Genomic DNA, 27,046 nt, shown 5'->3' on the forward strand with positions numbered 1-27,046 from the left:
CGAAATTTTGTCATTACATGAGGCCTGTTTTGTATTCTTCGACTTTTGCTTACCAAAATTCAACAAAACCTTTGTTCAGCAGTAATGCCATAAAATCTCCTGTCAGATCATCACGTTCTCCACTTAATAAAATGATACCATCAAATGATTCGGGACGGAATTCAATTCGTAATTGAACATGTTTGTAAGCTCCTTTCAAGGCCGGAAATGCCAGCCATGAGTGTTTTGAAAATTTTGGTACTCGTACCTTAATATCTAGAAAAAATAATAAAATATTTGTTAATATAAGTATCTAAGGTATAGTTTTTTAATTTAAAGTTTTATAATTTCAAATCAAATTAGTCCATCTTACATATAAAAAATCATATTTTTTTCGTTTGGTATCCAAATTGGGGTTCAAATGTTATAAGGGGCTGGCCCACCCCAAAATACTCCAAAGGGATATATAAACCAATCATGACAATATGGAATTCAAGCGAAAGGAAGTTGACGGTAGAAGACAAATCTGATATAAAATTTTGGGGTCAAGTGTTTGGGGGGACACCCCACACTCTAAACTTCCCTTAAAACAGAGAAATTTATCGACCATCGCAATGCAAACGCAAATTTTGCCCATGAACATTCCACTAAGGAACAGGGGCAAACTTCGATTCAAGTTTAGGCTCAATGATAAGGGGTCTCCTTTTTATAGCCGAGTCCGAACGGCGTGCCGCAGTGCGACACCTCTTTGGAAAGAAGTTTTACATGGAAAAGTACCTCACAAATGTTGCCAGCATTAGGAGGGGAAAACCACCGCTGAAAATTTGTTGAAGGGTCTCGCCAATTTGATATACATATTCTTGGTCAAGTGTGTAGGCGGCCACCAAACCCCAAAAAAAGCTCACAAACCCTTACATTTACGTTAACACTCCAACGGGTTTTATGTACCGGAACGATGCAGCCTTCTCAGAGGCTGGTAAGGAATCGGTACGCCCCTTTCACATGCATGTGCATCAGGATTCAACTGTTTTATTTCCGAGCTGGAATTTCGGGTTGTTCAGCTCCCAGTCATAATAGTCCGAGCCGATATATAGATCAACGCCAGACCATGGTTTTGTGCAGTATGCAACGAGTGGATACACCCATCATCAGAGACATCACTAACGCAGCAGCCAGCCGGTCGAATACCTCAAGTGCAAATTTCCCAGCGCAGGCAGTGGTACTCCCAGACGAGCGTAATGAGATTCGTTGCACGGACCCCACTAACCACAGAAACGGAGAGCTGAATCTGGAAATAAACAGGGCACCCAACGAACATAAGCGGAATTAGTGGCTGGAACACTTAGGTACGATTAAGGCAAGCTGGGGTCTATTGTTGAATCCCTCTCGAACCCCGCTAGAAGGGATGACAGAACCACAGTCACTTTTGGCGACGTAACTAATCCGAAGGGATACGTTGAGGTTGATCATCTGTAAATTTATTGTGCTTCCCGAGAGTGACAGGGCTAGGAGGATAGCCATTCGTCGTGTCCTTGGTCTTTGAGTCGATGAAAAGGCATTACATTTTACCGTGGACGAAGCTACGAATCCAATCGGGTCCAACAAAATCTCTACACTGATGCTGAAGAATCAGGATCCAACGGGAGTTGAGTACCTTACAACTGTCCTCAAACTGTTTTCGACCACTTTTATAGTACACGATGTAATGAAGATGGACCCAGTGATGCCGCTACTGAAGCCTGGAAATCACCCGAGAAAGGGGAGTCGTACAGACCGATCATCTTTCTCTTATTTCTCAGCAGTAGTCAAGACGCTTGGGGGACTATTCCTCCCGAGCTACGTAGGAGAATTTCCATTTGCCGAGCATTATCACGGATTTCGAAGACTGCATAACACAACAACTGCTTTGCATGTCATCAACGCAAAAATCTGCTGTGGCACTGGACCTTTCGAAAGCATTCGACATAGTCAGCCATGCTAATCTATTCGAGGGCATGGCCAATACGTCCCTCCAGACAGGCCTGATACGCTGGGTGTCGATTTATCTGATAAGGGATAACAAATCGAAACACCGTAGAGTAAAACAGGGAGTTCCCCAAGGCGGGGTGATATATCCGGGAGGGTTTAAGCTCAACCAATCCTCCATTCCGCCCCCTCAACACGGCATAAAGATCTTATGCGGACGATTGTACTATCATGGTATAAGGGCCCCTCACCCATCGATGACATCTGCGGTAGGTAAAACGTCCACCTCAACGAAATTGGCCCTTTTTTCGCTGCAAGAGATCTGCCACCAAATCTTCAGCCACATTGTTCACTACATGCACGTATTAGGTGCCTAAGGAGCTGTAAGTGATGGTCGACGGGGTGACAATTCCGACCATCAAGTGTCCCAAAATACTTGGTGTCCCATTTGACAGCTCTCAAAAATTTTCCTCACATGCCACAGTAATTTGCCATAAAGTCAAAAGTAGAAACAAGGTCCACAAGTACCATGCCTGCAGCCCCTGGGGTGCTGACAAAGAAACCTTGTTGACCATGTACAAAGCAATTGGCCGGTCTGTGGAAAGTTACGGAGCGCCAGTGTGGTCTCGTCAGCTCTGTGACATGCAGTGGAATAATATTCAGATCGCCCTTCGAACTGCGACGAGCTGTCTTCTCAGTTCTGCCGTGGACTACCTCCATCAGCAGACAAAGATCCTACCCGTGCGAAGACATAACTACATGATGTTTAAGCAAAACCTTCCGGGCTATTATCGCAGAGACCACTCAAATCATCATCTTGTGGATAGGTATCCACCGCCCAGAAGCCTTTAGGTAGATCTACATAATCGAGAGCGAGAGGTTCAGCGCTTCAAGAGAGAACCTCTACATAAAGCGGCTTATCAAGCGGGTCTAGCAAACATTCATGCATGAACAGCTACCTGGTGAATGTGGTCCTTAGAGAACGACCGCTTTCGATTGAACTCGAAGAAATTGACCTCCCCCGGCGAACCAGAGTAGTTCTGCGTCAATTACTATCGGGAAGATGCCGCCTCAACTCCTATAGATTGGGATTGTCCATATGACGACTTTTTAAGGTTTTCGACAGTCAAAAAGTGGTAAATGTCGAAAACGTCATATACTCGCATAAAACGTATAAAAGGTAGTAAACGTCAAAAACCTCGTAAAAGCTCTGATATTTGTTTAGCTTCGACATCATATCATTGTTTTAGATTCATTGTTCTTACTATAGCTCCTATATAAATACATCAAAATTATATGATAAAAAGTAGATTTTTTATACAGAGCAAGGATAGATGCCAATGTGCAGGATGAGTGTCCCGATTGTGACCTGGTACCGCACGTCACCTGTTTAACTGCTCAGCCAGACCCACTCGACGTAGACCCATCTCCCCCTGCACGCAAAACCGCATAGTCGCAAAGTTCCTGGATCTGGATATACAACAGAATCAAGTAGACGAAAGATAGAACGCAACACATTACTACCACCACAATAACTCGTCATCAGTCAGGTACACCACATGTGATGGCTGGATCCACCAACTGACAAGTAGAAATTGCTCACGCCTTTATGGGTTTAAGATTTGTAGAGTGACCTACGCGCGAACCAACCCTCATTAGCGCCAAGAACCGCCCCGTCACTAACATCGCTTCCTCCACCCCCACACTCACCACCTCGGTAATGCCACGCCACCACAGGTCCTACCACAACGCCCTCATTTCATACCAAATGTCAATGTGCCCATCCAGGATGGCATTAAATTAAAGCAATTCGACTATAAAGGCCTCCGGAATAAGATAATGGAATTAATGCGCAGACACGGAGTCACGATTGCGGTAAACCAATAGCCAATGTTAAGCAGCAACACCGGACTTCACAGCTGTGATACCTACAACTTCACACAAAACAAGTAAAAGAGTGCTAAGTTTGGCCGGGCCGAATCTTATATACCCTCCACCATGGAGCGCATTTGTCAAGTTCTTTTCCCGGCATCTCTTCTTAAGCAAAAAACGATATAAGAAAAGAATTGCTCTGCTATTAGAGCGATATCAAGATATGATCCGGTTTGGAACACAATTAAATTATATGTTGGAGACCTGTGTAAAATGTCAGCCAATTCGAATAAGAATTGCGCCCTTTGGGGGCTCAAGAAGTAAAATAGAGAGATCGATTTATATGGGAGATGTATCGGGCTATAGACCGATTCAGACCATAATAAACACGTATGTCGATGGTCATGACAGAATCCGTCGTACAAAATTTCAGGCAAATCGGATAATAATTGCGACATCTAGAGGCTCAAGAAGTCAAAATCCCAGATCGGTTTATATGGCAGCTATATCAGGTTATGAACCGATTTCAACCTTATTTAACACAGTTGTTGAAAGAAAGAATAAAATACGTCTTGCAAAATTTCAGCCAAATCGGATAGGAATTGCGCCCTCTAGAGGCTCAAGAACTCATGTCCCCAGATCTGTTTATATGATAGCTATATCAGGTTATGGACCGATTTCAACCATACTTGTCATACTTGTGGCTATCATAACAAAACACGTCGTGCAAAATTTCATTCCAATCGGATAAAAATTGCGCACTCCAGAGGCTCAAGAAGTCAAAACCCAAGATCGGTTCACATGGCAGCTATATCGGAACATGAACCGATATGGCCCATTTACAATCCCAACCGACCTACACTAAAAATAAGTATTTGTGCAAAATTTCAAGCGGCTATGTTTATTCCTTCGAAAGTTAGCGTGTTTTCGACAGACAGACGTACGGACATGACTAGATCGACATAAAATGTCGCGACGATCAAGAATATATATACTTTATGGGATCTCAGACGAATATTTCGAGTAGTTAGAAACAGAATGTCGAAATTAGTATAGCCCCATCCTATAGTGGAAGGTATAAAAAATTAACAAAAACACCACCCAGATCATGACCCTGAAATTGTTCCACAATGCAATTAACATAAATGTAAGAGGTTATGGTAGAAGTAATCATACAAAATGCCAGCCAAATCGGATGATCGATCGGTTTATATTGAAGATATATCTAAACATTGACCAACTTGGCCCATTTGTTATCCCAACAAGCTACATCAAACTATTGTACATCGTTCGAATGTTAGCGTCGTTCGACAGGCTACATAGACTTAAAATGTCACGACAATGTATTTTATGGGGTTTTAGGTCAATATTTGAAGGGGTTACGACTGCAATGACGAAGTGGGTATAGCCCCATCTTTTGGGTGAGAGTATAAAAATCCGAAACATCTTCCAATCCGATCAGATTTCTTATCATCGCAGCATTGCTCCTTTCCGATATTCACTTTCCCATTAGCAGACGGACGGACATCACTAAACCAATGTCCGTCTGTCCTAGTTCATCTCCTCCAATAACAAAATCTTAAAAGTGCCTAAGTTCTCCTTTCGAAAATGCTTTTCAGATTCAGTTTTTCTGAAAATTTGCATTTGTCGACCTCATGACTCATTCCTAAAACAGAAAGTCAATAAAGCTTTAGTTTGGTCATCAGGCTTGAACTAATGTAGTATTATGACGCAATTTGCATGTGGACTCCTTTAACGGTTGGAAACACCCATTTTCTTTATTTACGACAGACTGTGTGCGTGTGTGTGTGTGTCTACAACAGCAATGCTTTTTAACATTCAAAAGGCGGAAGTCATAAAACAGGTCATGTTCTATTGTCAAGGTACATGAAGTACGATACTTGCTCTCAGCAGAACAGCCCTTGTTTAGCCTTATCCAACAGTTGGTTGCCTCGTTGCTTTCATGTCTTTCACAACCATGTCAAAAGCAATCAGGTCACAATAATAAAAGTGATTGCATTCATAGAATCCTCTGAAGAGGAAAAAAATGTGAAAAACTGCCACTTGAGACATGTAGAATGGAAAAAGGATGGCATCCTTCTTAGTTTATTCATTAATTTAAAAATTTTTTTGTTGAATTAAAGATTTTTTAATTTTGGAGCATACCCAACATCATAAAATGAAACAAAGTACTTTTTGTCAAATATACCCGAATTATTGCAAATGTTTTATAAAATTTCATACAAACTCTAGACTTCTTTAGGTTACAGAAGTTAAGTTTTTTAACTTTGGTATTTGAATTCATTTTTTTACTTACCTTCCATACAATTATTGCCGGTTTTACCAAAGGGACATTGACAACGAGTGGTTCCTTCAGACCTTTCGCATATTCCATCCATTCCGCATTCTAAATTACAAATTCTGGAAAAAGTACACAAGAAAACAATGAGACACATAATAACTGAAATGGGTGCATGGAAAGCATTCAAAGACTTTCGTTAGAAAATTCTATGTACAAGAATAAATTCATAGGGAAACGGAAACTAAATATGTTACCAATCTCCATGTAAAAAATGAATTATTTTAAAATTTTGATATAAAGAACATATTTGAGGCTGAATTTGAAGCCAAAATCTAAACCTCCCCTTTCGAAACTAGGTCCAACTCTAATAAAAGAATGCATTCGCTCAATAAGAGAGAGAGTGTGTACCATGGCCTAGTTTATTTATAGAAATTCTGCAAAGCAATAAGAGCCGAAGCTTGAATAAGCAAACTGTAGTTGTTCTATAGTTTCCTCGTAATCTATTTCCCCACAGATTGTGCCGACCGCCAGATCAGGTGAATGTTTAACTGTTCAGCCATCTGGTGAATTAATGGAGTATTGGATACGTTGAAGATATCTTGTCCAATTCAAGATTAGCTGAATGACAAGCTGAAGAGAGAGCTTCATTTTCATGGGGGTATACTAATTTCGTCATTCTGTTTGTAACTACTCGAAATATTCATCTGAGACCCCACAAGTATTGTATATATATTCTTGATCGTCATGACATTCTATGTCGATCTAGCCATGTCCGTCCGTCTGTCCGTCCGTCTGTCCGTCCGTCTGTCCATCCGTCTGTCCGTCCGTCTGTCCGTCCGTCTGTCCGTCCATCTGTCCGTCCGTCTGTCTGTCGAAAGCACGCTAACTTTCGAGTATTAAAACTAGCCGCTTAAAATTTTGCACAAATACATATTATTAGTGTCGGTCGGTTGGGATTGCAAATGGGCCATATCGGTCCTTGTTTTGATATAGCTGCCATACTAACCGATCTTGGATCTTGACTTCTTGAGCCACTAAAGGGCGCAATTCTTATCCGATTTGGCTGAAATTTTGCACTTTGTGTTTTGGTATCACCTCCAACAACTGCGCTTAGTATGGTTTAAATCGGTCCATAACCTGATACAGCTGCCATATAAACCGATCTTGGGTCTTGACTTCTTGAGCCTCTAGAGGGCGCTATTCTTATCCGATTTGAATGAATTTTCGCATGAGGTGTTTTGTTATGATATCCAACGACTGTACCAAGTATGGTTCACATCGGTTCATAGCCTGATATAGCTGCCATATAAACCGATCTGCGATCTAGACTTCTTGAGCCTCTAGAGGTCGCAATTATTATCCGATTTGCCTGAAATTGTTTACGACTGATGCTCTCATGACCATCAACTACGTGTTTATTATGGTCTGAATCGGTCTATAGCCAGATACAGCTCCCATAGAAATCGATCTCTCCATTTTACTTCTTGAGGCCCCAAAGGGCGCAATTCTTATTCGAATTGGCTGGTATTTTACACAGGTCTTCAATATATAATTTAATTGTGGTCCGAACCGGACCATATCTTAATTTCGCTCTATAATAGAGTAAATCATTTATTTTATCCTTTTTTTGACTAAGAAGAGATGCCAGGAAAAGAACTCGACAAATGCTATCCATGGTGGAGTGTATATAAGATTCGGCCCGGCCAAACTTAGCACGCTTTTACTTGTTTTAGATTAAAACAAAAAAGCAAAATAAAACAATATGGTTTCAGCATAAATCGCTCCACGGGTGACCTGTAGGAACGTTGGAGTCACTCTATTCACCAGTTCGGTGAGAGTAAGGTCGTGGCTCTGGATATCTCATTTGATAAGGTCTGGCACTGTGCACTCCTTTCAAAGCTTGACGCTTTTGGAGTCCGTAATAACTTCACTCGATTTATATCGAATTTTCTCAGAGATCGCACTATGAGAGTTGTTGTAATGGGTTTTCATCTGACGAATATAAATTGACCACAGTACCACAAGGCTCTGTTCGTTCTCCCTCTCTTTTTCTTATTTTCATTGAAGATCTACTGGGTCTGACTGCGAATCCGACCTACTCGTTCGCGGATGACAGCAACCTCTGCCATTCATTTTCATTCGATCAGAGGCCGAGTCGAATGGACGGAGTAGATTTGAATGCATTCAAAACGCAGTGCTGTTTGTTGTCCCACACACGATTCACTGACACTTTACAATCGTCAATATCTTTCGTCGGTGTAGATATCAAGCAGTCAGAGGCTCTTGATGTTCTGGGCATGAAGATTCAATGTGATGTCCGTTGGTCAAAACATGTATTCGAAGTGTGGAAATAAGCATTCAAGTGCTTGGGCTTTCTTAAGCGGTGTAAGAAATATTACACTCCCGCTGATCTTCTTAATATCTACACTATGTACATCAGACCGAAGATGGAATATAACTCGCATATAGGGGCCGGAGCTCCAAAATCGTCCTTGGAGCTGCTGGGAGATGGTAGGATATCCAACTCTATTGTTTCCCTTGAGATTCGTCGAAATGTAGGTTGTGTGACGCTGTTCTATCGATTCTTCCACGTTGTGTGTTCTTCGAAAATCTGTCTTCTGATTCCTGACTTGAGTTTGTTTGTCAGAAATGCAAGATTTTCTAGAAGCGCACACCGGTTTGTAATCGACTGGCCAGCTGATTAGACCATGCACTACCGAGAGAGTTCTTTTTTTTGTAAGGACAGTTGATATGTGGAATCGACTTCCAGCTACTTACGACATCCAGAAATTCAAAGCAAGTGTCAATAAACACTACTCCCCGTTTCCTTCCTTCTATCCCTAACTATCCTCTCCAACGCAATGCACTGCATATATAGGGGACAACCCCTGCGTGTTGATCGATTGAAAAGAAAAAAAAAATTAATAAATCATAACAGCACTAATGATAAGCAATGTTCCACCACCACCAATGCAGGTGACATCAACTAATTTAATATATCCTCTCTCTTTATCTACAACTACTACTTCATCTTAACTGGGTCAGAAAATTTCTACCAGCTATTGATGGAGCTTGCCTTTGAAAAATAAGTTTTGCTCCAATTTCTTTAGAAAAGAAAATTCTTCATAAGGCCAAAGAATAAAAAGGATTATGGAATGTTTTATTTAAGAGAAACGAAAAAGGACTCGTCAAGCAATGAGAAAATAATTATCATCATAAGTCCCCCCGTGGTTGTATGGCATGAAAACTCATCATGTGGTCTCTTTGGTCTGATGTTTGGGATATTTTTGTTTGAAAGTGAGTGGCATGTGCTGCACTTTGACCTTTGTTGATATCTGACCACTTCAACAGTAAACCTGTGAGAGGTAGCAAAAGTGTTTAAGAATGTGGGTTGAGAGGGGAGGGGGGCAAGGGGAAAAATGCGGTACTTACTCATTTGTTTCGGATGAACTTAGATTATATGATATGTTTGCAGATTGTTGTTCGGGAACACCTTTGGCCCCCTGGGCACCACCCATGCCACCGCTGCTGGTGCCAGTGCCACTTGCGGCGGTTGCATAATTTGTAATTGCACCAGGAGAGTTTTGTGCTGCTGTGGCAGTTTTTTGTGAGTTGTTGCTATTGCCATTGCGATACAATGGCTGTTGTGGGCGATTGTTGCTTCGGCTGCTAATTTGTGCTTCCGTTTGATGCCGTTGTTGCTGTTGCAGCTGACGTTTCTCTTGTTGCTGTTGCTGATATGTTAAATGATTGATGGGCCTTAAGTTTAATTGATTATTATTGACATCGTCATAGATGGACATATCCTGCTTGGCATAGTAATCATCCAGATCATCCATGTTGTCATTCAAAAATGATGATTCCGTTGTGGACGTTGTCGTTGTTGTTGTCGCCGTAGTTGTCGGCGACTTGGCAACTGTTATTGTTTTGCCACCTGCCTTCAACGTTTTTGTGGGTTTTGCAGCACCACGACTCGCTGAAGGTGCATTTCGATTGCGGTGCAACAACAAACTCAACGGTCTGGCTGTGGTCACAGCTACCTGGTGGCGCTCAAATGCAATGTCCTCATACTCATCACTGATTATATCGCGCTCTGGACCACTATTAAGACTCTCGTCATCGCCTTCATTTGATATGTAATAATCATTAGAATTGACTTTCTGCTGATGGGCCAGCAGACCCAAGTCATCACTGATATATGCAGACTCATCCTCACCATCGATGAGATCCTCATCGGAGTCGCGATTCAATGCTGACGCCAGCGCCGCTGACGAGGATGCATAACTGGAACTTAAACGGTTATCATCGGCATTGTCATTGGCCAATTTGGCACTGAACGATGCTCCCTTTTGATAAAGCACATCCTCGTCCGATTTGCTGTGGCCATCACTGCTGTTCGTTGAGTTTATCACTGTCGTAAAGCAAACAAAATATGGGAATAAAGAATAAAAACAAGAGCCCAGGTGAATGCGTGAGGTTAAGACATAAACAGAACATGGCGGGGACAAGTGAATTGAATTACGAGTATATCCAAACGATAGGTTAGGGACGACACACATAATGGCTTAACAGGGCATTGACACCTTAGGGCAGATCGATTGATATGGGTGAAAGCAATACATACTGCAAGAATCCTTAGGAGGATTGAGGAAGTCCATAGGTAAACATAGCCGTCGGGATTCGAATTCTGAGATAAATTAGAGGTGGTTACCCTTTGATAAGGCATCCCCATTTTATTGCCGAGTCCTAAAGGTGTGCTGCAGAGTTACACCATTTAGAAAAAAGTTGTACACCGCTGAATGTCGAAATACTGCCAGCAGGGGTTAACCACCGCAGAAAAATTTTTTATGTTATTCTCGTCAGGATTTGAACCCAGGCAGTTCACCGTCATAAGGGGACAAGCTAGTCATTTGTTAGAGTATTCAAAAGCTGTGTAATCTGTTTTCGATCCTCCCTTGTGTGCCTGAACACTGTTTCGCCGCTTGTGACCACTATGACTAATGTTGTGATACCTACCTTGACAGCTATAACCATTTTTATTGAGTTCATAACCTTCGATACAATCACATTCGTACATGCCATCATGGATTTCATAGCACAATTGTTCGCAGGGGCTGGTATGACCACAGTGTCCTAGAAATAAAAACAAAAGACAAACAATATTGAAAAACATCAGTCATCAACCAGATAAAAGGATTCCTAATCCAAACACATACGCATACAAATTACGGTAAACAACCAAGACGTGCTAATTTCGGCCGGGCCGAATCTTAGGAACCCATCACCGAAAATTCTGCTAAAACTTTCTACCCAAACAAACAAAAATTGTAGTTATAAACCAATTTAGACCATAATTGGCACTATTGTTGGAAGTCGTAATGAAACACAATGTGTCCAGCCACATGGAATAACAATTGCGGCTTCTATGGGCTCATAACATCAAATCGTGAGTTCACTGTATATGGGTGCTATATCAGGTATTAGGCCGGTTGGACTGTACTTGGCCCAGTTGTTGGAAGTCGTAACAGAGTACTTCGTGCAAAATTTCAGGTCAATCGGATAATAGTCACGGCTTCTAGGGGCTCAAGAAGTCAAATCGCAACACCGGTTTATATGGGAGCTACATCAGGTTACTGACTGGTTTATACCATACATGGCACAGTTTTTGGAAATCATAACAAAACCCTCGGTGCAAAAAAATTAAAAGTAATTGCGGATTTAGTAAAAGAAAATAAATGCAGTCTTAATAAAACTTAGAATGAATTTTAATCAAATACATAATTGCCATTTTGTTCGATAACCTTTTGCCATCTTCCTGGCAAATTTAGTATTCCACGCTCATAGAACTTCTGGCCTTTATCTGCAAAAAACTGAACCAAGTGCGATTTTATAGCCTCATCATTGCCGAAAGTTTTACCATTTAAGGAGTTCTGCAAAGATCGAAATAAATGGTAGTCTGATGGTGCAAGGTCAGGGCTATATGGTGGATGCATCAAAAGTTCCCAGCCAAGCTCACTCAGTTTTTGGCGAGTGACCAAAGATGTGTGCGGTCTAGCGTTGTCCTGGTGGAATATGACACCTTTACGATTGACCAATTCTGGTCGCTTCTCCTTGATGGCTGTATTCAATTTGTCCAATTGTTGACAGTAAACATCCGAATTAATCGTTTGGTTCCTTGGAAGCAGCTCAAAATATACCACACCCCACACCCTTCCAATTCCACCAAACAGACAGCATAACCTTCTTTTGGTGGATATCAGCCTTTGAAGTGGTTTGAGCTGCTTCACCATGCTTGGACCATGATCGATTTCAACTAACGTTGTTGTAAACAATCCATTTTTCATCTCCAGTTATGATTCGTTTTAAAAACGGATCGAATTCATTGCGTTTAAGGTGCATATCACAAGCGTTAATTGGGTTTGTTAAATGAATTTCTTTCAATACATGTGGTACCCATATTAAAATTGACGCCAAACAAACAAATGTAAACAAACTTTCGCGCACTTTTTTTCTAAAGCAAGCTAAAAGTAACAGCTGATAACTGACAGAAGAAAGAATGCAATTACATAGTCACAAGCCGTTGAAAAAATTTGTCAACGCCGACTATATTACTACTATATTACCGACAATTACTTTTTGGGCAACCGAATAGGATAATAATTGCGGCTTCCATTGGGTCAAGATGTCAAATCGGAAGTTCCATTTATGTGGACATATGGCGGGTTATTGACCGATTTAGACCCTATTTGTGCAAAATGTCAGCCAAATAGGATAAAATTTGCGGCTTCCATTGGGTCAAGATGTCAAAAGTTCCATTTATGTGGGCATATGGCGGGTTATTGACCGATTTAGACCCTATTTGGTAAAGTTGTTGGAAGTGATAAAAAACATTCCGAGCAAAAATTCAGCCAACTCGGATAGTAATTGCGGCTTCCAGAGGCTCAAGAAATCAAGTCAGGGGATCGGTTTATATGAAGCTGCTAGCCGAACCGGGCCCGCTCCGCTGCCCCTTCTTTAACCCTTTAATATCTTTTAAGGTTGGGGGCACTTAGCCTTGAATGCGGATATCGAATTCGTACCATTGTAGCCTATGACACTGAACGCGTTCGAATCCTGGCGAGAACATCGGACAAAGCGGTGTTTATCCCCTCCCAATGTTGGCGACATTTGCGAGGTAAATTGCCATGCATGGTAATTTCAAAAAATTCCCGCATCCGATCTAGACCAAACTCAGTGCGAATTTCAAGGGGTCTTTCACAAATCACAGTCAATTTTTAGGACATCGGTATATATGGCTGCTATATACAAATATAGTGCGATCTGGACCATACTGGATTCAGATGTCGTGTATCCTAACACAACTAACTGTGCCGGATTTCAGCAAAATCGGGCTATAAATAAACCCTTCATGGGCCCAAAAACTTAAATCGGAAGATTGGTATATATGTTAGCTATATCCGAATATAGTCCGATCCTGACCTCGGTACGGATGTCGGGGACCTAACACAATTCACTGTGCGCAATTTCAACGAAATCAATCGATCAGTACGCTTTTTATGGGAACAAGACACTAAATAAGAAGATCGGTATATATGGGGGTCTCTGTGCCTGTGACGGAAATACATGACTATATACTTTATAGGAACGGATATTAGTACTTCGATGTGTTGGAACGGGATGACTTCGTTAGTGCGTACAAAAAGTGTCTGAGTTTTCCTTATTAATAGGCTAAATCTAGATTTAAAAAAGTATTGTATGTGGGGACTCGAACCTGGCATTGTAAATCACCAGTGGATGATGTATGATGGAATTCATAACAAAGCACCTCAAGCTAAATTTCAGTAAAAACGGATGAAAATTGCGTCCTCTAGGGGCTCAAGACCCCAGATCGGTTTATATGGCAGCTATATCAAAATAGGGACCGATTTGGCGCATTTACAATCCCAAATGACCAACACTAATAAAAAGTACTCAAGCAAAATTTGAAGCGGCTAGCTTTAAACCTGCGAAAGTTAGCGTGCTTTCGACAGACAGACGGACGGACGGACATGGCTCGATCGACATAAAATGACATAACGATCAACGATCAACGATAATATATATATATATATATATATATATATATATATATATATATATATATATATATATATATATATATATATATATATATATATATATATATATATATATATATATATATATATATATATATATATATATATATATATATATATATATATATATATATATATATATATATATATATATATATATATATTATGGGGTTTCAGACGTATCTTTCGAGGTGTTACAAACAGAATGACGAAATTTGTATACCCACATCCTATGGTCGAGGATATACAAATTTGGGAAAAATTGTCTTTAATTCTCAAAATAATCGTACTGCGACGGACTGACTCAGTCTCAGTTTTCACGTGGACCGTCTCCATGAGGATAATAAGATCCTACCTGTGAGAAGAAATAACTACGTGCTTCCAAATCCTCATCTTTCATCCAAATCATCATCTTGTGGATAGGTATCAACTGCATATAAGCCTCAAGGTGGATCTTCATGATTCTTGGAGAACGACCGCAGCTAAGGAAATTTACCTCCCGGCAAACCAGAATAGTTCTGCCTCAATTACGATCCGGCAGATACAGTCGCTTCTACTCCTACAAAGCAAGGATTGATGCCAAAGGGTGGGATGTGTGTTCCAATTGTGACCAGTTACCACACGTCACCTGTTTAACTGCCCAGCCAGACCCACTCGACTTAAACGCAGATCCCTCTGAGCACACCACATCCAAAATACCATTATTTTTCTTTAAATATAATTACACGAAATTTGTATACCCTTCACCATTGGATGGGGGTATACTTATTTCGTCATTCTGTTTGTAACTCCTCGAAATATTCGTCTAAGACTCCATAAGGTATATATATTCTTGATCGTCATGACATTTTAAGTGGATCGAGCCATGTCCGCCCGTCTGTGTGTCGAAAACACGTTAACTTTCGTAGGAGTAAAGCTTGCCGCTTGAAATTTTGAACAAATTCTTCTAATAAGTGTAGGTCTGTTGGGATTGTTAATTGGCCATATCGGACCATATTTAGATATAGATGTCATATAAACTGATCTTGGATCTTGACTTCTTGAGGCACCACAGAACGCAAATCTTATCCGATTTGGCTGAACTTTTGCATGAGGTGTTTCGTTATGACTTCCAACAACTGTGCCAAATATGGTTAAAATCGGTCCATAATCTAAAATGACTGTCATATAAACCGATCTGAGATCTTGACTTCTTGAGCCACTATAGGGCGCACTTCTTATCCCATTTGGCTGAATTTTGTATGAAGTGTCTTGTTGGAAGTCATATGACTTCCAACAACTGTGCCAAATATGGTTCAAATCGGTCCATAACCTGATATAGTTGTCATATATACCGATCTGAGATCTTGACTTCTTGAGCGTCTAGAGTGCGCAACTCCTATCCAATTTAGCTGTAATTTAGCACGTGGCGTTTTGTTAAGATTTCCAACAACTGTGTTAAGAATGGTTCAAATTGGTTCATAACCTGATATAGCTGCCATATAAACCGATCTGGGGTCTTGACGTCTTGACCCACTTGAGGGCGCAATTATTATCCGATTTGGCTGAAATTTTGGATGAGATGTTTTGTAATGACTTCCAACAACTGTGCTAAGAATAATTGAAATCGGTTCATAACCTGATATAGCTACCATACAAACCGATCTGGGGTCATGATTTCTTGAGCCACTAGAGGGCACAATTATTATCCGATTTAGCTGAAATTTTGCATGAGATGTTTTGTTATGACTTTCAGCTGATGTGCTAAGTATGGTTCAAATCGTTCCATATTCGGGTATAGCTGCCATATAAACCGATATGCGGTCTTGACTTCTTGAGCCTGATATTTTGCACAATGACTTCTCTCATGAGCTTTAACATACGTGTCGAATATGGCATGAATCTGTTTATATCTTAATATACAGCTCCCCTATAAACCGATCTCCCTATTTTACTTCTGCAGCCCCTAAGGTGCGCAATTCTTACTATTGGGTTGCCCAAAAACTAATTGCGGATTTTTTAAAAGAAAGTAAATGCATTTTTAATAAAACTTAGAATGAACTTTAATCAAATATACTTTTTTTACCTTTTTTTTCTAAAGCAAGCTAAAAGTAACAGCTGATAACTGATAGAAGAAAGAATGCAATTACAGAGTCACAAGCTGTGAAAAAATTTGTCAACGCCGACTATATGAAAAATCCGCAATTACTTTTTGGGCAACCCAATAGATTAGGTTGAAATTTTACACAATGACTTCTACTATGGTCTCCAATATTCAATTCAATTATGGTCCGAAATGAACCATAGATCAATATTGTTCCAAAAACACAGCAATTCTTTTCGTTTATCCTTTGTTTGCCTAAAAAGAGATACTGTAAAAAGAGCTCGACAAATGCGATCCATGGTAGAGGGTTTATAAGATTCGGCCCGGCCGAACTTAGCACGCTTTTACTTCTTTTATTTGTTAGTCGTGATTTTCTTATCAGTCGTGATTTTTCTCGTGAGTCGTGATAAGTGTTTGAAGCATGATTTTACTTCCTCATCCTCAGCACGAAGAATTTTGGATTTGGATCTCACTTACGAATTCCATAACGCTCGCGTGAAAGGACAACTCACGCACACACCCTTAGTTGCCACATTCTGCCTTGTCAGTACTGTACAGCATACGAGCTGATGCATACGACTCGCCAGCGTATCACCTTAAGAGATCAGCCGGCTCCCCATCGGCTCCTGCTGTCTTCTTGTTCTTCAGCAGGGCTACTACTACGTAGATCACATTCTGAATAGTTGGTATACATTCTAACCTTCGTCGTTGATTGGTTCGATTATATCCTCTCACGTCGCCACTATCGGATACCACCCGCTGGGGGAAAAAAGCAATTCTTCAAAACGTTGGTCAGTCGACTGGAGTATGCCTTCGCCATCCGTTGCATTTGCCGTATGTTCCTTGCATTTCCACACCTTATGTCTCACGACTAGGTGGTCAACTAACAGGCTGAATGAACGCCATCCATCTATGTTCCACTTTGGCAAGTTAAAGCCTCTCAAAACTGTTGCTTCATATTCCTCACCCCCTACCTGACTTCCAATATCCGGTTCATAGCGCTATGTACCGGCCACCGTAGCGCAGCGCTGGTTATCCCCTCCTAATGTTGGTGACAATTGTGAGATGCAATGCCATGTAAAAACTTCTCCCCTAAGAGGTGTCTCACTGTGGCTTGTCGTTGGGACTTTTTACACTTGAATCGGGTAGCACTCATTGATATGTGAGAAGTTTGAATTGAATGTTCATGGGCAAAGTTTAAATTGAATGTTCATGGCAAATTTGTATAACTTCCCTAAGATTTGACTAGCTTGAAAGATTTGACTTCGTCAAGCTTAAATCGAGACAACCTTATTTTGAAATGTAATTAACAAATTCTAACTATGATTACTTGATAATTGATTTCAAATATTTTGATTTTCCACCAACATTCTGTGAAAATTCATCCATTGCGATCTCGCAGCAATTTTTCCATTTCTCTTAATAACAATTATTTCTTGTCTGTTTACATTTAGGTTATGCCACCTGCAGAAACAGGTGTAACAATGTTCTGAGTGAATACATGACTGAAATCGAGATGTCCTTGCAACACATGTCTTATTGCAATCTTTGACAGGCAAATGTCCCACCCAGGATTTTTCCAGTTATTCCTGAGTTGGGTGGCAGCACTCTGCTCGTTACCACCTCACCCAAATAAGGGCGGCTGGTGGTTGGTTTTATTCACGTATTTTCTGGGAAATTTCTTTCGAACTGAGGAAGAAGAAGAAGCAACATTGAAAGGTGACATGTCACATTTTGATAAATGACAACGCAACCACCGGACAGAAAGACAGCATTTACGATATGGGGTTTGAGATTAATGATGGAAAATTCCAGCGACTATGTCGGCTTTCGACTTGCAGCATTTGTGGGTGACTGACTAACTAACTGCCTGAGTGACTCGTTCGCTTGAATAATGGTTTATGGAGCATCTCTGAAGTCTATTGAAGAAAATTAATTTTTGTGTGTTTGATAAATTCAAACATTTCTTCGGTTAGGTTATTGAAATTACAGGAAGGAGACAAATTTATTTAGTAAACGACCCCAATGAAATAAATGCCGCTGCCACATGGGATGAAATGTTGGGAGAAATATGGCCTCCAAATTCTCTTTTTATTTATATTAATAATAAATAAAAAATATGGCCCAAACATTTATAAATAAAACAAAAATAACGAAATAAAATAAAAATTAGGGGGGGGGGGAGTTTTTGTGGGATTTTATTTCATACTAAAATTAGAGCTTGTTTTAAATGAAATGAAATTTTAAATTTTAGAACTAAAACAAAACGCTTAAATTTAATTGTAGGGGCTTTATTTCACAAATAAATTTTATACCGCCTAGCAAACTGAGGTCGGCAACAATACATTAGGAGCTGATGGGTTACCAACTGAACAATTTAGTACCGGAAAAGACAAGCTGATAAGGCATATGTATAAGCTCGTCTGCGCATAGAGTACACGTTGATTGGAACCTCAGAGTACTTTGTCCCGCGAAAAAAGGAAGGGAAAACAAGTAAAAGCGGCTGGGCCGAATTTTGGGAAACCACGATCATGGATTCTGCTTAAAGTTTACACAAAGAATTTGGACCATACGTGACACGATTGTTGGAAGTCCTAACAGAACATCACGCACAGCCTCATCGGATAAAAACTGAGGCTGCCAGGGCCATGAAATGTCAAATCAGGAAAACGGTTTATATGGGAGCTACATCAGGTTATACACCGATTTGGACCATACTTGTCACGTTTGTTGGAAGTCATAACAAAACCTTAATCAGATAACAACTGCGGCTTTTAGAGTCTCAAGATGTTAAATCGGGAGATCGGTTTATATGGAGGCTATATCAGGTTATAGACCGATTCAGACCATACTTGTCAAGATTGTTGGAAGTCATAACAGAACCTTAATCGGGTAACAACTGCCACTTTCAGAGGCTCAAGATGTTAAATCGGGAGATCAGTTTATATGGAAGCTATATCAGGTTATAGACCGATTCAGATCATACTTGTAACGATTATTGGAAGTCGTAACGGAATACTTTGTGCAAAATTTCAGCCCAAACGGATAATTATTGCATCTTCTTGGAGCTCTAGAAGTCAAGTCGAAGGACCACTTTATATGGGAGCCATGTGCATATCCGAACCGACATGGCCCATTTGTAATCTTCAACGACCTTCATCACTGAGAAGTACCAATGCAAAATTTCGTGTAGCTAGCTCTACGCGTTGGACCGCTATCGTAAATTTCACACACACACGGACGGACAAGGCTAAATCGACTTAGAATGTCAAGACGATCAAGAATATATACTTTATGGGGTCGCAGATCAATATTTCGAGGTGTTACAAATGGAATGACTAGATTAGTATACCCCCATCCTATGGTGTTGGGTATAAATACAGTATGTGCCAACTATAGAGAAATAAGTCTCCATCCCATCGCATACAAAAACTATCGAGCGTAAAAATGCAAATTTTGCCCATGAACATTCCACTAAGGAACAGGGGCAAACTTCTCACATATCAATGAGTCCAGTCCGATTTACATTTTAAGCTCAACGACTGGGGGCCTCCTTTTTATTGCCGAGTCCGAACGGCGTGCCGCAGTGCGACACCTCTTCTGAGAGAAGATTTACATGGCATAGTACCTCACAAATGTTGCCAGCATTAGGAGGGGACAACCACCGTTGATGGTCTCGCCAGGATTCGAACCCAGGCGTTCAGCGTCATAGGCGGACATGCTAGCCTCTGCTCTACGGTGGCTCCACTCCGAGCGTACTGCGTGAAAAATTAAAATAAAAGTCAAAGAGATAACTAAGCCGTATCAAAGTAGATCGACATTTATACCAACGCCCTGTCCCTACCTAAGTGCAGGTCTGGAAAACCAGACAATGAAATGGGAAATGCTCCAACAACTTATCATCCTCCTCACATGTCCTACACATGGGCTATACATGCCATCACTTTCCGCACCTATTCAGCATAAGTGTCCTGTGTGTCACGTTATGATGCTGAGAGTTATATAGATGATCTTTTTCCTTTCGTATTCTCATTATTCGGATCTTCCCACAGGAATATTGTCGTGCTACCGACCGTTTCACTGTTCCACCTCGTCATCCAAGCCCTTGATGAGGATCGAATTCATTAAGTTTATTGATGACAGTCCTCTGGCCCTTACATCCAAATCGTCTGTTCTTCCAATTTCTCTTATTCCACTATGGCCCGGCAACCATACAATGAGGATCGCGCCATCCTTAAACTTTTCGTCAAACTTACTGTCCTTTTTGTTACAGCCCTGTTAGCCAGTTTATGTAAGATGTTCACATTACAAGTCCTCGCATTCCATGATCATGGTCAGGCAGTGAAAACAGATCTCAGTCCCTAGGCCTTCAATGTAGAACACCAGACCCACTCCCTGCTCTAGTTTTGATCCGACCATGTAGTATGATCTTCCCGATGACAATATCAGAGTTCCGTCAATCCAAGTCTGTACGGCTGGCAGCAGTGACACACACCGACCTCAATTGTTGTCGAAATAACTTTCATTCCCTCCAGGTATTCTATCGTCACCTCGACTATACTGCGAAGGTGTGTCATGTTACGATCGTCTATCCATTATCCCATTGCCATTAGTCTCATAGCCGCAGTGGCTGCCCCACACTTAATCTGAATGTCAATGAGTCGGAAATCTAGAATAGTCTCCAGTGTCCTAGCGGGCGTAGTTCTCGTCACTCCGCCTATGCCAAAACAACATGTTCTCTGACCCTTATGTATTATTCTTACGTTGCACTTTTCCCCATCGTGTTCACTAAACCAAACTGGAGGCCACTACGGCGCCGAGGTTAGCATGTCCCCCTATGACACCGAATGCCTGGGTTCAAATCCGGGCGTGAACATCAACAAAAAATGTTTAGCGGTGGTAATTCCCTAATAATGGTGGCTACATTTGTAAGGTATCCTGCCATTGATATGAAAACTGCATCCCCTGTTCCTTAATGGAATGATCACCGGAAATTTAGAACACAACCGAATGTGACACTTGCAGTTCGGTTTCATGTCCAAGATGATTTCCACGTTTTAAACCGTGGCGGATATCGAAATCGTTCTGCTGAGGAAACGTGGCGCATCAAATTGGGCCACAATCATTTTCCTAGGGAACAGGCAGATTTCAGATTTCTCTGGATCAACATTAATGTGAGTGGCGATAAATTCCATGGCTTTGAGTACAAAGGATGTAAAGCTTATAGGTTTATAGGTATAAATACCACACTTGCCTCCTGTCAGACTTCGGAGTATATGAAAGTCCTCGGAACGTTGTGAATATAGTGGCCTGATGGGGAGCCAGATAAAATAACGCGGAAAATATTTTATTTGGCCCGGGAGACTTAAAGGCCAAAACACAATGAGCTCGTTGAGCTTTGTTTCCCGTCATATCCTGTGGAAAATGTGTTTTCATCCAAAGCCTTCGAATGTTCTCCATTGTCTTTGCTCTTACTCCCATGTCGTTTACACTCAAAAAGAAGGTTTGGAATTTTGTTATGATAAAAAAATAATTTTGCGAAGTTTTTATACCCACCACAGAAGGATTAGGGTATATTCATTTTGTCATTTCATTTGCAACACATCAAAATAGCCATTTCCGACCCTATAAAGTATATATATTCTTGATCAGCGTAAAAATCCAAGACGATCTAGACATGTCCGTCCGTCTGTCAGTTTGTCTGTTGAAATCACGCTACAGTCTTTAAAAATAGAGATATTGAACTGAAAATTTTGCACAGATTTCTTTTTTGTCCATAAGCAGGTTAAGTTCGAAGATGGGCTATATCGGACTATATCTTGATATAGCCCCCATATAGACCGATCCGCCGATTTAGGGTCTTAGGCCTATAAAAGCCACATTTATCATCCGATTTTGCTGAATAGCCACATTTATTATCCAATTTTGCTGAAATTTGGGACAGTGAGTTGTGTTCGATCCTTCGACATCCTTCGTCAATTTGGCTCAGATCGGTTCAGATTTGGATATAGCTGCCATATAGATCGATCCGCGGATTTAGGGTCTTAGGCCCATAAAAGCCACATGTATTAACCAATTTTGTTGAAATTTGGGATAGTGAGTTGTGTCAGGCCCTTGGACATCCTTCTTCAATCTGGCTCAGATCGGCTCAGATTTGGATATAGCTGTCATATAGACCGATCCGCCGATTTAGGGTCTTTGGCCCATTAAAGCCACATTTATTATCCGATTTTGTTGAAATTTGGGATAGTGAGTTGTGTCAGTCCCTTGGACATTCTTCGTCAATTTGGCTAAGATCGGTCCAGATTTGGATATAGCTGCCATTTAGACCGATCCTCCGATTTAGGGTCTTAGGCCCATAAAAGCCATATTTATTATCCGATTTTGCTGAAATTTGGGACGGTGAGTTGTCTTAGGCCCTCTCACATCTTTCTTTTATTTGGCCCTGATCGGTTCCGATTTGGATATATTGTAGCTGCCATATAGACCGATATATTGGTTTTAGGATTTGGAGCCATAAAAGGCGCATTTATTGTCACTGGAATTTGGGACAGTGAGTTTAGTTAGGCTCTTCGACGAAAAAATTTTAAAGCCTTTTAAAGTAGGCTAGAAATGGACTCTAAAGACTCGACATCTGCGGTGGTGGCGTCAGACCGCAGCATGTTGTCCTCCCCTCCGATAGGTGTGAGTGCCTTGGCACCTGTAGTCGAGAGTAATGCTTCATGCGCACAACTAGTCGTCAGACTAATAAATGAGGAAGAGACGGATAAACCAGAGGGATGCACAGTTCGTCCCAGCCTTGAAGTAAAGGTGGAGTTCCTGACTCGGATTCAGACAGCGACTGTGTCAATGAAACAGTCATCGCAGCCGAATCGAGAGATGAGGGCATCGGGATGGCAGCAGAAGTGAGCGATGGCTTTGCTAAGCTCACAAGCAGACTGAGAAAGCTATCCGGTGCACGACAAAGGAGACAGAGGAGTATGTACCGGCATTGGGTAAATAAATTTCTTGGGTATTTATAATTTTGCAGATATCTTTGGTATACAAATATTTTCCAAACAAATTTTGATGATTTCGTATTCTTTGTATAGGAACCTTATCTTTTGATCTCATAAAATCAGATTTTAGTTAGTCTTGAGGCAACGCTCTTTTATGGGCTCAATACTCTATATCGAGAGATCGATCTATATAACAGCTATATCCAACTGTGGACCGACCTGGACGATATTCGACAAAAAGGTTAAGAATGGTACCAGAACACGCTGTGCCAAATTTCATCGAATTCGGATAATAAATTGATATTTTATAAAAACCCTATATCGGGAGATCGGTCTAAGGGCAGCTATGTCCACATATGGTCCGATCTGGACGATGTAGGACACAAAGGTGTAGAAGTCTATGGAAATTCACTTTTTCAAATTTCATCAAAATCTGATGAAAAAGGCTCCTTTTATGGGCTCAATACTCTACATCGAGACATCGGTCTATATGGCAACTATATCCAAATATTGTCCGATCTGGACGATATTCAACAGAAAGGTTTAGAGGGGTTCCAAAACTAGAAACTAGTTGTTCCAAATTTCATAGAAATGGGATAAAAATCCTCCATTTATAGGCTCATTACACTATATCGGGAGTTCGGTCTATATGACAGCTATATCCAAATAAAGTCCGATGTGGACCTCATTTGACGTGAATGGGTAGAGGTCTACCAGAATACATTGTGCTAAATTTCATCGAATTTGGATAATAAATGGATCTTTTATAGCATCAATACCCTATATCGGGAGATGGAGCGATCTATCTATAGGGCAGCTATATCCAAATATTGACCGATCTGAACCACACTTCACAGAAATGGGTAGAGGTCTTCCAGGACTCACTGTTCCAAATTTCATCGAAATCGGATAAAAAATTACCAATTAATTGCCTCAGGACTTTAAGTCTGGAAATCGGTCTATATAACGGCTATATACATCCAAAATCCGATCTTATGAGATCAAAAGATCAGGTTTATATACAAAGAATAGGAAATCATGAAAAATTTGTTTGGAAAATATGTTTATACCCAAGATATCTGCAAAATTATAAATAGCCAACTTTTGCGTATAAATGGGTAAATACCCGGGTAATTTTGGAAAGGAACCCATAACACTATGAAAGGTATTGGCAACGTAATGTCCATTTCAAATTCATATCTGATCATGTGTTAACACAATTAATTTGAACATCTTCGAAACCATTGCTTCAAAATTATTCTTAATTTGATAACAATCAAATGCCAAAGTCACAGGACCACATGAGTATTTGACAAAGCTTAGAGATTAATTACTACTCTTAACCACATGTAACCATAGAATATGTGTGGCTAGAAGATTTAAATTTTCTAATTAAAATGGTTCTTATGATACACATTAAGATGGGAGTAAATATTTTAGATTTCATTGAAACCTTTAATTAAATTGACCGTATAGGAATTTTGTACAATGAAAATAAACGTCAATTAACTCGGTCACTACGGACGAACATACGAGTATATGCAAAAACCCATGTGGGAATGTAAAGTCAGGTGTTGGTATTGGACTGAAGGCCATATCGAATTTGAAAAGGAAAACAAGTCGTGTTGCTGTAAGGACACGAAAGGGGGTCCCACAATGCGGCACGATATTGAGAGTGAGTTATGCCTTACTGACGAACACAGTGCTTGGCAGAAGTATATTACATTGGGTTGCCCAAAAAGTAATTGCGGATTTTTTAAAAGAAAGTAAATGCATTTTTAATAAAACTTAGAATGAACTTTAATCAAATATACTTTTTTTACACTTTTTTTCTAAAGCAAACTAAAAGTAACAGCTGATAACTGACAGAAGAAAGAATGCAATTACAGAGTCACAAGCTGTGAAAAAAATTGTCAACGCCGACTATATGAAAAATCCGCAATTACTTTTTGGGCACTCAATATAAGCTGACCCGGGCATTTTTTTTTCGACAATTAAAGAGCTTTTAGTGAAATACCATGCTACGAAAATAGTATATCGCTTGACTAACAGTTTAACAATATAAGTGCCTTTATCTGAATCCCATATGGTCTTTATTGGTCAACGAATTTCAGTTTGGATGTAAGGTGTACTACATTCTTAAAATACTTAATTTCAGCCCGATATTCTCATGATGTCTGATTTAGTGGTGTTTTCGGGAGTGAGGTCGTCCCCCAGACACTTGCCCCTGAAAAAATATCAACATCGTGCTCTTCTCTCAAATGCCATTTATTTAAACCCGATATTTCCATTGGCTTAAGAGGAGTTTACACGATGAGGCGTCCCCCATACACATGGCCCCAAAATTGGTAATCAAATTTGTTTTCTAATCTCAAATACCTTTCATTTGAGCCTAACATTGGCATGGTCGAAAAATGTTTACCCTTTGGGGGGTGTTTTGGGGAAGGTGTGATGCCCTAAATACATGGTCCTACAATTGGATATCAAATTCGTATTCTACTCCCAAATACCTTTATCTGAGCCCCATATTGCGATGGTCACTAAAAAATTGCTGTTTGTGGGATATTTTGGGAAAGGGGTAGACCCCAGAAAATTGGTCCCGAATGTGTGTATCATTTCTTGCTCTACCCCCAATACCTTTCATTTAAGCTCTACATTGACATGGTCGGTAAATATGCCCGATTTAGGGGTGTTTTGGGGATTGGTGTAGTACCCCAAACACTAAGCCTGAAAAATATATCAGCAAGGTGCTCTATCTATGTATCATTTATTTGAACCCCATATTGCCATTGGCCTCAAAATTTAACATCAAATTCATTTTCTAATCTCATTTAAAGTCCTTATTGCAAAAGTCAGCAAATATGTCCGGCTTAGGGTATGGGCCCTAAAAACTATTAATATCGAGATCCACTCCCTTTAAGACCCAAAATTGTCATGAATGGAGAAAATACGTCCTATTTGGGCGTTGTTAAGGGGGTGGGACGTCGCCTAGGCAGTTGGTCCTGAATGTTAATATCAGATTCGTGGTATATATATTTATATATCAGATTCGTCTTCTACTCTAAAATACTTTTTATTACAGCCCCATATTGGAATGGTCAGCAAATACGTTCTATATGGGTGGTGTTATGGGGGTGGGGTGGCCCTATACACATTTCCCGAATATTGATATCAGATTCATGCTTTACTCCCAAAGATCTTTTATTTGAGCCCCATATTGCTATGGTCGTAAATTTGTCCCCGTTGGGGGATGTTTTTGGAAGGGGCCGCCCCCCATACACTTGGTCCCACATTTGGATATCTGATTTGCATTCTACACTTAAATACCTTTTATTTGAGCCACATATTACCATGATCAAAATATAAGTCATGTTTGGGGGGTGTTTTGCGGAAGGAATTCACCCCCAGATACTTGGTCCCATATTTGGATACCAAATTCGTATTCTACTCGCAAACACCTTTCATTTGAGTCTCATATTGCCAAGGTCGGTAAATATATCCGATTTAGGGGTGCTTTGGGGAGTTGGGGTGGCCCAAACACTTTGTCCGACAATTGGATAGCAGATACGTTTTCTACTCCTAAATACCTTTCATTTGAGTCCCATATTGTCATGATTGGTCTATATATGGGTTGCCCAAAAAGTAATTTCGGATTTTTTAAAAGAAAGTAAATGCATATTTTATAAAGCTTAGAATGAACTTTAATCAAATATACTTTTTTACCCTTTTT

General features: G+C 40.4%; 1 protein-coding gene across 3 annotated transcripts in view; it reads right to left on the reverse strand.

Annotated features, from left to right (window-relative positions):
* LOC106080696 (uncharacterized) overlaps nucleotides 1-27,046 on the reverse strand; it is a 238,019-nt gene that overhangs the window by 18,080 nt on the left and 192,893 nt on the right. For all 3 annotated transcript variants that reach the window (XM_013242164.2, XM_013242163.2, XM_059369035.1), the window contains 4 exons: nucleotides 11,135-11,251; nucleotides 9,551-10,529; nucleotides 6,134-6,237; nucleotides 54-255 (listed from right to left, as the gene is read on the reverse strand). In XM_013242164.2, the coding sequence (XP_013097618.2) occupies nucleotides 54-255; nucleotides 6,134-6,237; nucleotides 9,551-10,529; nucleotides 11,135-11,251 (1,402 nt within the window). The remainder of the gene's footprint in view (nucleotides 1-53; nucleotides 256-6,133; nucleotides 6,238-9,550; nucleotides 10,530-11,134; nucleotides 11,252-27,046) is intronic.

Source organism: Stomoxys calcitrans, chromosome 5, assembly GCF_963082655.1.
Source record: "Stomoxys calcitrans chromosome 5, idStoCalc2.1, whole genome shotgun sequence".
Classification (NCBI taxonomy): domain Eukaryota; kingdom Metazoa; phylum Arthropoda; class Insecta; order Diptera; family Muscidae; genus Stomoxys; species Stomoxys calcitrans.